Raw genomic sequence first — 13,181 nt, forward strand, 5'->3', positions numbered from 1 at the left:
TGGCTTTCAAGTGTCCTGAGATCAGATGGACACTCTCAGAGGTGGAAAAGATCATATGTGGAAGTAAACCAGAATGGAAGGATAGGAATGATGCATGGGCCGTTTGGTAAGGGCTGCTTTGAGGGTGGATGTGAGGAGAAATTTGTTCTCAGGAAGAATAGATGGGTATTGGCACAGCTGCCCTGCAGGTGGCGTGTTCCCATCCCTGGAGGTGTTCCTCCCCATGTGGGGATGTGGCACTTGGGGACACGGTCAGTAGGCACAGTGGGATGTGTTGGGGTTGGAGTTGGGGATCTGAGAGGTCTATTCCAGCCTGAGTGATTCCCAGAGTCCAAGTGAAGGATGGGCAGAGAGGGAAAGGCTGGAGGCGAACAGAGTTGTATGATCACCCTCTGGTCTCTTTCTAACTGATATCTTATATTTTCTGAGCATTTGGGAGCCTAAACAGCATTATTCCTGCTATATATACAGTGGTTTTCTCTTCTGTTTCTCTCTCTTTTTTTTTCCTAAAGGTAACCCTATGGCAGTAAGACAGTTCCATTCACACAAAGCTCAAAGTCCTGCTCTCCTTCGCCTTATTTTGTGCTTTCCATTTTCCTCTACCAGCTCTGGCACTGCGCACTTCTCAGTCCATGCCCCACAGGGCCACCATATGGGGCCGCAGTGTCCTTCTGCAGTGTCACACCCTCTCCAAGCATCTCTTTATGGCACTACTCAGAGCTGGGGGATGTGGTGGAGTCCGCATCTTCTGCATCGGGCTCAGGGGGGGACACTGGTTGCCCACCCTTAACACGCTTCCACTTCATCCTTCTGTTCTGGAACCATACTTTGACCTGGAGGATGAAAAGGACATAATAAGTTCTTGCCTCCAGCAGGCTGATGCCTGTGCATCAGAAAAAAACTGGAGGGGACCTCCCAGGTTTAAAATCATAGAATTATGAGGCTGGAAAAGACCACTAAGATCACTAAGTCCAACAATCAACCCAATGCTACCATGCCCACAAAACCATGTCCAACAGAGTAATACACCTGTGTGCCATTGCAGCACAGCCCTGGAGTGTTATAGCATTAGGGAGAAGCAGCAGGGAATGGGGTTTGAGTACCTGTCTCTCGGTGAGGTCCAGGTTCACAGCGATCTCATATCTCCTGAGCCTTGTCAGGTAATTGTGGTGGGCAAATTCTGCCTCCAGCTCTCGCAGCTGCTCCTTGGTGAATGCAGTCCTCTCCTTCCTCGACCTGCTGCTGCCTTCTGCCTTGCTGCTGGAGGGCTGGCTTTCTATGAGGCAAGCAGGCATGCAATTTGAGCTCAGCACTGATAGTCTTTGCATCGAGGGATAAAGTTGGGATGGGGTGCACCACTTGATGCAGTATGAGTGCATGGTGCAGGGGGAAGGGAAGGTTGCTGAGTGAGCACCATAGGCTAGCATTTGGCCTGAGTACACAGGGAGGGAAAATGAGCAATGCTGGGGAAGTGGCATTCCCTGACTCAGCACTCAGTCCTGCAGGCGTTCAGCTGCTTGCAAGCTGAGCAGAAACTGTTGGGCAAATGGCACCGAGGGTGTCACTGGTCTTCATCTCCAAACAATGTGAATCATCTGAAATAGCCTCCGGGAACAGAGCAGGCAGTGCCCCACTTGGTGTTGTAAGGAGATGTATGGCAAAGAAGCTTAGCTGGTGAACTGCTTTGGGGAAGGTGCAAGGACGACACATTGCAGGATTTGGGCATTGCAGGGGGTGCTCCGATCCCTCAGAGCACCTTAAACTCAAGCATGGGGGTCACCAATGGTAACACAGGATGTTTGGTCATTGTGGTGATCCACAGCCCTGGTGGAGGCACCTGGTGCTTGTTATTCTGCAAACCACTGTCAGTGCAGTTTTTCCCTCAGCAGAAGGCATAATAAAAACCCAAAGTATCTGCATAACTTTGCTTTCTCCCCCTAGTAAAGAGTTTAAGGGCAGATTTATTGCAAATCAAGTAGTAAGATGGATTTTGCTGTCACACGGGGCGTAAAATCCTGAAAGCTCTTGGGAACGTTGGCCAAGTGAAGTGACTTCATGGGGAGCTGATTCATTTGGCAGCCAGTGATAAAGTAATAAGCAGAAGTAACTTCAGTGGGCACCTCATGGAGTGGAGCACACGGGGTGGTGACAGATGGAGCTCTGCCCCCAGATCACTTTAAATTGCTGAGGGACTTCCCTACTCTTTTCTTGTTCAGGTTTTCAGTTTCTACCTGCCCTTATGTTCTGCTTTCTATGCCATCGTGGCTGTTAATGGGACTCGAAAGCATGGAGCACCCTCTTTACCCAAAGGCATGACTGAGCAAAGTTGTCTGAATCACTACGTTACTACATATAATTACAGCAATGCCTATTTCTTGCTGTCTTATCCTTCAGCTCATGTCTTAATCTTCAGCTAAAGTTGGGGTATCCAAACTGCCTGTCTGCAGTTGGCCATTCTCAACAACATTCAACGTGTGAAATCGGAGGGAGGCATTTCTTTAGACTCAGCCTCCACCCAGTGGGCATCCCAGAACTTTCAGTGCTTATCTTATGCTTTGAAAGGCTAATTTAGTTGAGGGTTAGGGCTTGGAATTTCCTTACTGCTTGAATGGTTTTGTTAGGTCTTTACTTGGTAGTAAATGAAAGTTGTATTAAGCCCAAAGTCGTTACAACAGTTTCCAGCCTCTTTAATGCTGTAATTGCAAAGGGGTTTCTATAAATGGTTTGCTAAGTTGTACAGCATAGAATAGAGGGGTGAATGCTGATGGCTGTGGCTTGTGGCAGGCACGGGGGCAGCAGTGAAAGCTCCCCCAAAGCCAATTGACATCTTCAGGTCACTGCTGTACCTGGGACACCAGGGCTGAAAATGGCATCTAAATAATGAACGCTGGTAGAGGAAGAGAAGGGGATGTGTGTGCTCACACGTGAGGTCTTACTGCAGATACCCCCATTACTATCGTGCAGTGAAGCCATTCTGTAGCTGCTCTGAATCTATTGGTTCTTTAAAGAAAGTTTTGAGGATTTAAGAGCATTTTGATCTTTTCTACACCTGAGAAATATTTCCATGTCTTGGCTCTCAAACCATAAAATGGGGATGCTGGAAAATACCCCCCACTTTTCAACACTCTGCGGTTTGCAAATGAATACCGTAGCAAATAGCTGCATGGAAGCATCTGAATCTTAACAGCTTCCTTAGGAGAAAGCAATGTTATGCATATTTCACATATCGGGAGAACTGAAATAGTAACAAACCAGATGTCATATGGCTGAAATTCCTGAATGCAGGAAGAAGGTGCCTTGTTGGCAAGGATGGCACAATGAAAACTGATTGCTTTCCACGTTGCTGGGCATTGTACTGGTGGGCAGTTCAAAACCCCAGAGCGGCATTCCCAGCTAGCACGGGCAGCTGATGGGATCTTAGCCCTTTAATCCCCATTCTGTTACCCTTGGACAGCAGCAGGGTGGTGGGGTGGAACTGCCATCCTAGGGCTCTGAGCACAGCATGGCACTGAGTTGGTACCGTGCTGCTGCCTAAAGGGATGGGTTCAGCCAATAAGGAGCAGAACTCAAACACCAAAGGTCATCAAGGGACAAGCCACTTCATTTCCATTGAGATATTGCATAGATTTCCCTAGTCAAGAATTACTAAATATTTCCTCCATCAGCTTTACTCCTTGAGATGCTCTCCCCATCCCACCCCACACCCCCAATTCCATGGCACCTACCTGAGTGCTCCTTTTTCCTTTTGGATGCTTTTCTCTCCGTCTCCATTGTGCTGTTTACTGGCACCTCGTAATCTTCACTTACACCCGCTGCTGTACTCACAACGTTGGGGCTCTCTGTGTCCCCAGAGGCCAACACCAGCCCTGGGCTCAGCAGTCTCCTGGCCTCTGTTGTTGCTTGCTGCCACTCAGAGTGGGGACGGAACGCTGGAGGCTGCTCCTCAGGTGGGACGCAGTGGGCAGAGCTCAGCAAGCAGGAGGCTGAGAATTCAGAATAAGCAGCAAAATCCGCCTTGGGGTGGAAGGAGAAAGGGGTCGGGGGGCAGTGACCCAACCCTGGGGCTGTGGGGATGTCAGCACCCCGCAGGCACCCCCAGAGTGGGGCTGGGGGCTGGGGGCTGCGCATGCAGCTGCCTCCGGTGGGGTTCATCCTCGTCCCGCGCTCGTCACTCGGGTTCCTCAAGCAGAAGAGGAGAGGAAGGGAAATGTTTCCAGATTTGACAGCCCAGATTTCCTCCCTAAACGACACTTTGGCTGGGGGGTTTGTGAGGTTGGAAGTTTGTTAGTTTGGAAACTCTTCTCGAGGTGTTCATTGTCCCAAATGGATGGAGGAGGCGATCGCCCCAAACGGAGTCCCAAGGCTGATGCTGGAGTCCTTGTGAAGTGCTGGACATGAGGGAAACACTTTTTAAATACTATGTTGGGGAGAGAGTGACAACTTTGTGAAGTGAAATGTGAGAGAGGGGAGGGAGGGGTTAACGTACACACACCCGCTCCCTCCAACCAAAGCAAAGCAGCACCTATTAATCATCCGAAACCTTATATGCACATCTAATGGGATTTGCAGATGGAGACTTTTAAAGAAACAATGTCTGTATTTTTTTCTTCCCCCCCGAAAAGAAAAAGGGGGGGGGGGGGAGGAGGGAAGAGCAGCACACAAAAAAGGGCTTTAATGTTTCCCTGTGACACTATGAAGTTATTTTTATTGCACTGTTAACAAAATTCCCCGAGTTTTGAGGTTGGAAAAAGCCCTTCATACAGAATTCAACAGATTCCAGAATCCAAGAAGCAAAGTGGGAAATAAAAGTAAGAAAGTGCTTCACTGATTATTTACAATTTAAGGCCTGGTTGTAACATTTTGTTTTAGGTGACTTTTGTGCACGTGCAAAGTTCGGAGGGATTACTGTTCTTTTAGCTTGGTAATACTTCTATCTGCTGCTGGTTGCTGCTGGTGGCGGTTATTCTTTCTCTATCCTACTTTCTCTGTATGCCACTCCTTCCTACAAGGAAATCTGCCTTTGTGCCAATGTGAGACGTGTTTTGTTGAAAGTTTTATGGTTCTTCTTAACACAAAGCAGATTCGCAGACCCCGGAGCTGCCTCTGCTGCATGGGTGTTAGCAGGGAATCTGCTCTCCATCCTTCTGACACAGAGGGGTGGCACCTGGGAACACCCCAAATATCACTGCAGGGCTGCGCTGGGGTTACTGCAACTGTTTGTGTGTTTTTAGGGGTAATTTATACAGCCACGTGTGCTGTGTTTCTGTAATCTGCTTGCGACCTTCTCCATTGCTTTGCTATGCTATAGGTGTGCTCCTCTGTCCCCTTCTCCCACCATTTGGGCTGAGTTTGTGCTCTCATAGACACAGAGAGATTTACCAGATGGGCACAGAGCCTCCATTTTTCTTTCTTTAAGTGCTTTAAGTGCTACTTTTATTTGGCTTCTGTATAATTCAGAGCTGTGACATTTAAAAGAATCAAATGGAGGGAGAGGTGTGCTCATCCCAATCCCTTCTGGGTTATAGCTTGGGCTTTTCCAAGCAATCAGGTGGGCTTAGCCCAGATCTTTCTGATCAAGAACATCACCTTTTACCTTCACATTAATGTGACTTTCTTGCAAAATGCCAAACACAGATCATCCTCCAGGAAGGGCTCTCTTACATAATTCAATCTGTTCACAGAGCAAACATTCAAACACGTTTCCCACTGCCTGGCAGGAGGAAAAAACACAGATTGCTCTGTCTGGAAGGACAGGTGGCAAAGGATGTGCGGATATTTTGGGCACCAGAAGGGTCCAGGATAGAGCCTGGAGTGGTTTTGCCAACACAGAATATTTCATTTGTGTTCACCCATTGAAGTCATGCTGAGATTTGCATGAGCTCAAGCCTAGGTCTGTGTTTTCCAGCCCTACTCCCAATTCCAGCTAGTTAAACAGTCATCTACTTCTCATTTATGTCCGTGTTTGAATTTTGAGGGAAATAAAAGGGAGGGGAGGTTTATCTGCCGATGTATTGTTCCATTTATCCAGGAAAAGGTTCAGGTTGTGTGCAGGAATCCCATGGGACCCCAGCAGGGCTCTGTTCGTGGCACACGGTTCTTGCACATCACTTTGCACTCCCAGTTAAACTCGGGCCCCTTTTTCCCCACCGAGCTCTTTCTGTTGTTATTCCTCTGACTTCAGATGTGGGAAAAGGAGACGGCAGACCCTCCTCAAATGTGGGAACCCCCCAGTCCCTCATTGCCCCAGCACTCTCTGCAGCTGCTGCTGTCACTCAGTGGCCCAGCGGGGGCTTGTTTGCCCTCTGCATCTTTCTGACACTTCATTCCTGAAGGAAGTAAAAACAACATCCCTCCCCTCTTGCCCAAGCCCATTTGTTGGACAAGGCAGCAACCTTTAACCTCCGCAGAGTCAACATCTCTTCTGCCAGACCCCAGGCTGGGCGGGAAACATAGGATGGATGGGTGTTGTAGGCTTCAAACCCACGAACAATTAGGAACAATTTCTTCTCATAAAGCTGCCCAGGGGGGTGGTGGACTCACTGTCCCTGGAGATGTTCAACAACCGTGTGGATATGGCACTGAGGGATGCAGTAGAGGGCATGGTGGGATGGGTTGGGATCTACATAAGGATATATCTATGTAATAAGATCTGGGTTCAGTGTCAGACTCATCTGTAGGATCAGTAACCACTGCGTGTACTGAAAGCTGTTGTCCCAATTTATAGAGGCTGTTGGTTTGCAGGTATTGAGGATGGAGTTGTTTGCTCTACCATCCATTAAGATGGTGGCTGGAGAAATGACAGAGTGGGCACATGAGTAGGAAGCAAAGGGATAAACACAGAGAGATGGAGCATGAGAAGGAAAGAGGGAGAACCGGGTCCTGGGGGGGCTTCACTCCACCTGCAGGGGGCTGGGGCTGAAAGGAAATGCCAAGGCCAGAGATGGGCTCTCTGGGTTCATCTGTCAATTTTAATAGTTTTCTCAGCATCCTAAAGGAATAAAAGAACAGAAAAAAAAAGTGTAAAGTTTGGGCTAATCGAGACAGTGAACCTGGGAGGGAAAGATGATCTCCTTGAAATGAAAGCTAAAGAGCTGTGTGGTTAAAGAGCTATATTAAAAGACATTAGCTATTGGACAAAACGTCAGGAAACATTAACTTGCGTTTTGCTGTAATCCCCTATGGCAAATTAGTCTGGTTTAAAAGGCCTGGATTTGCAGGAAACCAGTATGAGGGTTTTTATGGTTTTGGGGGAGGAAATGGAGTGAGAAAGGCTGTGTTACCTCTAGAAAAGTAGTGGTTTGTCATGGTGATATCAGCTGTTTGATAGATTCAGCTCTCCCAACTTCTAGGAATGGGATTGCTGTCTGTTTGTAGGGAGAGCTCATGCAGCAGTGATGTGATTTGGGGGGAAATCTTGCTAGAGAAAAAGCCCCAGACCTTCTGAGGCTGAAGTATAGCACGTACCCTGGGTTACATGGCCATTCATGCTTTAAGCCTGGAAGAATTTTGCCAAAAAGCATAGTAAAATAAGTTTAAACTATATATATATGTATAGATAAAATCCTATCATCTGTTGTTTGCCACATTTTCATCCTAACATTCACTCTCATGCTTTAGCTGCAAAATCCACAAGCAGATTAAAGCAGGTTCCTATTGCATCTCCTGAGGTTTGAGGCAAACACCCCTGACTGCTTCTGCACATGAAGGCGATTGGAGAGGAACAGCAGTGGAATGAGCATTTCCCTACCCAACACATTGGCTGAGAACAGTGAGCAATGACTGAGAGCTACACATATCCAAGCAATGTTTTGTTAAGCAAAGCATGGATATTGGATTTGTGAAGCTGTCCATCCCAGACATTAATGCTGGAGCTGCATCTCTGCCCAACACAGGCGGTACAATGGCAGAGAATATTGAGTCTGGGTGATCTTGTGCTTGATACATTAATTAATCTGGATGGTCTCTTTGCTATGGTGCTCTTAAAAGCGTTATCTCAGGGGCAATCTTAAGAAAATACTTCAGTTGGCATTGATTTAATGACTTGAGCTTTTATCCTCCACCTCCTATTTCAGCTGTTCTGTTCCAAATAGTTGACTTAAAAAGAAAGGGAGAAAGGATGGGGTTCTGGCATTCATTTGGAAGCTTTGCTGTCTCCTCTTCCTTCCTATTGCTTTCCTTGGGACTCCAGCAGCAGTGAGAGCAGCATCACATTTGTTACCTATTTGCCCCCAGTTATGTTGAGCCATTCACAAGCTGCATCTGACTACCTGCACTCATTGCTCTCATACCTCCAAAAGGACTGACAGATCTGTTTGTTGCATTTGCCCTTTCCTTTCTTCCAAAGCACACCTCTCATTTCTCAGCCTATTTAATTTCCTATGTACACGAGAAGTACGGGTGATTAAGTGCTCACTCTGAATACAGAACTTTTCAGAAGAGCTCATAATTTTCACCTCTTCAAATGATGAAGAACCTGGCAATGCAAAGTATGGTATTTTAAAATGCTCTTTTCTCCCTTTTTTCTCATTCTTCTTCTTTTCTCTTTCTTCCTCCCCCCCTCTTGTTTTCCCCCATCTTTTTTTTTTCCTCCTTCCTTTTTTTCTCCTTCTCTTTTTTCTTTCTCCCCTTCTTCTCTTTTCCCAGTTCTTTTATATCTCCTTTTTTCTCTCTCTCTCCTTCCTTTTTCCTCTTCCTTTTTTTTCTCTCCTTTTGTCTCCTCTTTTTCTATTCTTCTTCTTTTCCTCTTCTTTCTATCCCTCTTCTTTTTCCCTCTTCCTTTTTCCTCTTCTTTTTTTCCTCTTCCTTTCTTCCCCCTCTTCTTCCTTCATGCTCCAACTTGTATCCTACTGTCACCTTTTCACTTTTCCTCTGCAGCTCTTCCTGATTTTACCCCTGTTTTTTCCCCTTACACTTAGATTCCCATTGGCTCCATGGGCTTCAGCCCTGGCTGCTCACCCTAAGCCTTGACCAGAGCCTTTTCCCTGCCGTGTTCCTTCCTTTTCCCCTTCCCACTCTGTCTGTCTCACCCCACAGCTGGCACCGCTACCCCCAGGATTCTAATTTAACGATAATGTTTCTCTTAGCACTAAGTCAATATTTCCGGTATTAATTAAACCTGCTGGCTTCACAGGAGCAAAAAAAAAACCCCAGACTCTTTCAGGTACAGGAAGCTCAAGATGTGCTCAGAGACACTTATGTGATAATTTATTCGAGGAGAAAGAGCAGCAGAAACAAAAAGCAGAAGAGAGGCGGCCAGCTCCAAGTTTGGGAGAATATTAAAAGGGGAAAATTCAGTCTGGAAACTGCTTGATCCCATTGCACAGCACATAACCTGATGCTTGTAACCTTTTTATTTGAAAGCTCGCTTTTTTGGGGGCTACTTTTATGGCTCTAATGTGGAGGTTTGGGTTTTAGAAGTGTGACGGGATCTACAGGCAATGGGATCGAAGGGGTCACGTGCAGAAAAACTCACAGGGTTTGCAGGATTGTATGAATGAAAATAAATACACACACACATATACAAATATACACACCTCTGTCTTGAGACTGAGCAACAACACAGAGCAAAATGTGTTCCATTTTGTTCCAAAGCTACGTGCTAAGTGAACAGAAATATCTGCTTGTGAGTCCAAACAGCAGCTCCTGGATTCCTTCCCTTCCCTTCCCTTCCCTTCCCTTCCCTTCCCTTCCCTTCCCTTCCCTTCCCTTCCCTTCCCTTCCCTTCCCTTCCCTTCCCTTCCCTTCCCTTCCCTTCCCTTCCCTTCCCTTCCCTTCCCTTCCCTTCCCTTCCCTTCCCTTCCCTTCCCTTCCCTTCCCTTCCCTTCCCTTCCTTTCCCTTCCCCTTATTATTCTTCTGGATTTGATACCCAATGAAGAGACGAAGAATCTCCTTTCCCCAAAGAGCCATAAAACCAAGCACAGTCTCAGCTCCAGCATTTAATTCTTAAGGCAGGAAAGACCATTTGCCAAAAGAACTTGAATAAATCTCCTTCTTATTTTGAACCAAAGAGCCTTACCCTTCCACTGTGTGTCTGTTTCATGAAGAGCCAGCAGTCCTGAATAGCATCCAAGGCACCAGAAGCTTTCTATGAAATCACAAACAACGTTTCAGGTCAGCGAAGGAAGAGTTAAAGTTTTCGACAGCCGAATTTCTTTCTTTTTTTCTTCGAAAAACACAAAAATTAGCTCAGCTTTTGGCAGATCTCAAAGCTCATCTGTTGTTTTCATCAGGCCACGCTAACGAAACAGGAACCATGGCATCCCCAAGGAGCCGATAGGAGCACAGCTCTGAACCTTTAAAAGCCATTTTTGGGGGAGTATGGAGCAACAAATCCTTACTTCTTCTCCAGTTCACGTGTTTTGAAGTGGGACTGAATGCAACATTCTCAATCTGAAGATCCAAATAGTTAATCTATATCTGAGGGTTGTTTGCTAACTGATGAGCTTTTGGATTTCTTTCTTTGGTGCTGCACCCGGGCACTGCTTTCCTTGTGGTTGCCCTTTGCTGCTGTGCTCTGTGATTCCATCCTATAGAACCATTTGCACAAAGGGAAAGTATGGAATAGATTTCTGGAAGAACCAAAATTCATCCCTGGTTTGAATGGCGTTGAAATGAGGCCAATTAAAAATGGAGGGGAGGGTTGGGGTGAGTATAAGTATGTGTGTGTGTTTAAATTGTAGCTGACTGGGACATGGTCACAGAGTGGGAATCATGGTTTGGAAGAGAGCATCAAAGTTCTGTGTGAAAGGGGTCCTATGGGATCCCACACAGCAATTAAAGTTCAGCCTTTGCTCATGGCAGCTGCTGCCTTTGGGGTTTTACACCTTAGGGAGGTGGGGAAGAGAGATGCGATGCTAATTGATGCTCTCTTCCCTCCGTGATTAGTCGCTGGCGGCACCGCACCTCCCTCCGCTGGCTGCGTGTGTCAGTGCAATGCGATGGGTTTGGTCGTCGTAGTCGCAAAGCACGGGACAGAAAATAAGGTGTTGTGGGGTCCTCGTCCTGTACTGAGGTGATGGAGAAGGGACAGAGGCCGGAAAAGTGGAAATAGAAGCGATAATGCGTGGGGTGTGAAATCAATCTGAGTATGGCTGGGGGAAACGTTCAGTGTCTCAATGGCTTTTCAGATCTTTTGGTCATGGGGAGGATTATAAAGAACCAAGAAAATGATCGGGTTGGGTTGAAAATCTGCCTTTTAATTTCCCAACTGTAAATGTGGATGAAAAGCTCCGGTATCACCGTGAAGATTTCCACATCATATTTCAAATAAGGACACAAAAAGCCACAAATCAGTGCGTCTGTGTGATCCACACCTGGGACATTGGGATCAATTGGGATCAGTCAGGTTGATGGAGTCCATCACCCAATGGCTTCTGGAAGGTGATGGGTAAATCCCTTCAGTCAACTCCATGCCACAAAGTGTCTTTTTTTCTTCTTCTCCCCCTTTTAATTATGGAGCTGGTTGAACAGAAAACGAGAAGAAATGCTTAAAAGGTGACTTATTAATTGCCTGTAAATTAAAAGGCAGACGGATGCTTTATTGAAGTTGAAAGAAGTTAGTAATAGTAAGGTATAATGTCACACAGCAATTGACTTTTTTAGGGTTCTCTTTTCTTTATTAACACATAAGGGAGTGATTTATAGCTTCCTGCAGACTGAGAGATAAATCATCTGGAAGTCTGAAAACTGGGGCTAAATAAAGATGCAATCATAGAACTCAGTGTCTGCAGTGACAGCACGCAGCATCCTGCCCTGCAGGACTGAGCTCTGGGCAACAGGGGAATGCTTTAAACCTGACTTCAGAAAGCAGTTTGTGCTGTGCAGGATACAGATCTCTGCACGTGGAGAGGGTATCAGTGTGGCGTTTTTATGCCATACGATGCGCTGCTGTACATCAATGAGGTTAATCTTTCACGACTATGCTAACGAGCAGCGTTTGCTTTGGATAATCATTTACAAAGGTCAATTTAAGGAGGCGAAAAGAGCATTCCAGCGTGCTTTGCTTTTTTATTTCCAAGATGCTTCGATTTCTCACCACGAGGTGGAGGTGTCCGCCTGCGGGTCCGCTTCGTGCCCACATTTGCGACAGTGAGGCTGCAGCAGAGCTTTGCATCACACTCTGCATCTTGGTTTCACCCCACATCCAACACGCAGCACGGTGCTGCTCACGCTTGGGTAAGGGGCTGCGTTCCCTTTGGGTCTGTACTGTTACACATCTCTGCTCATAGTGAAGGTGGGAGCACTTCCAGGGGTCCCTCAGTGCCCACAGCACATCCCTGGGGGTGGAATGGGTGAAAGAAAGGGATGAGGAATGCTGTGCAAGAAAGAAATCCTTGTTCTGCTTTTGCTCTTTCTCTTTTGCTCTTCTCTTGCTCTTCTTGGTGGTGTATAGGGATAAGGCAAGGGGCAAACCTGTACATAGGAAGTTCCATACTAACATACAGAACTTCATTATAGTAAGGATGAGAGAGCACAGATTGCCCAGAGGCGTGCTGGGGGTCTCCTTCTATGGAGATATTCAAGAGCCATTTGCATGCCCACCTGTGCAGCCTGTTGTAGGATCCTTGCTTAGCAAAGTGAGTGGGCTCAACGATCTCTTGAGGTCCCATCCAACCCCTGTGATTCTGTCAAGCACGGCCCTGAGCATGGGGAGCAGCTCATGACCCCCCAAGTTTGACTGATGAGTAAAGTCAACTATTTCAGGTCAATGTGGAGGGAGTGGGAAGTCATGGCTCGAGGCAGAACCATCCTTCTGGCCTTCTCCAAAGAGAAATGGCACAGCTGGCTTTCCCAACAGGAAAACGAGGGCTCATTGAGCTCCATGTCCTCTGTGACCATGGGTCTGGATCTGCTGAATTCACACTCTGCCTCCCCCAGCTCCATCTTTCTCCCCATGGCTGCAGCCTCCTTTGTTTTTATTCTACGTTTATAGCGTCGACGCTTCAGGCCCCCATGGCAAATTATAACTGTGTTTGCCAGGTTGTCGTCTGGGACCGAGGGAAGGAGCTATTTTCCTTCTTGTCAACGGGCTGTTGCTATTGTGGGGAAAAAAAATGCCCGAGGAACAAAAATCCTTTGCTAGAAGGTGACCGCGACGGTCGCTGCTCTGTGGTTCATTGCTCGAAGACAGCGCGGCACCACGGTAATTCAGGATGTAACAGTTATGGTTAATGCAGGAAAA

The 13,181-nt window shown here is 46.8% G+C and overlaps 1 protein-coding gene across 1 annotated transcript; it reads right to left on the reverse strand.

Moving 5' to 3' along the window:
• Nucleotides 1-710: 710 nt before the first annotated feature.
• MEOX1 (mesenchyme homeobox 1) lies at nt 711-4,152 on the reverse strand. The gene is made up of 3 exons (XM_072356804.1): nt 3,726-4,152; nt 1,104-1,276; nt 711-833 (listed from the first exon to the last, which is right to left on the reverse strand). The coding sequence occupies exons 1-3, from the start codon at nt 4,150-4,152 to the stop codon at nt 711-713; spliced, it is 723 nt and encodes a 240-aa protein (XP_072212905.1).
• Nucleotides 4,153-13,181: the final 9,029 nt, after the last annotated feature.

The sequence above is a fragment of the Excalfactoria chinensis genome, chromosome 24 (assembly GCF_039878825.1).
Source record: "Excalfactoria chinensis isolate bCotChi1 chromosome 24, bCotChi1.hap2, whole genome shotgun sequence".
Lineage (NCBI taxonomy): Eukaryota > Metazoa > Chordata > Aves > Galliformes > Phasianidae > Excalfactoria > Excalfactoria chinensis.

Excerpts from the sequence above, each read along its gene's own strand:
- MEOX1 (XM_072356804.1), bottom strand. The coding sequence starts at position 4,152 with ATGAACCCCACCGGAGGCAGCTGCATGCGCAGCCCCCAGCCCCCAGCC. Across the intron at positions 1,277-3,725 it reads AAGGAAAAAGGAGCACTCAG|AAAGCCAGCCCTCCAGCAGC; the intron begins GTAGGTGCCATG and ends CTTGCCTCATAG. Across the intron at positions 834-1,103 it reads TGGACCTCACCGAGAGACAG|GTCAAAGTATGGTTCCAGAA; the intron begins GTACTCAAACCC and ends TTCATCCTCCAG.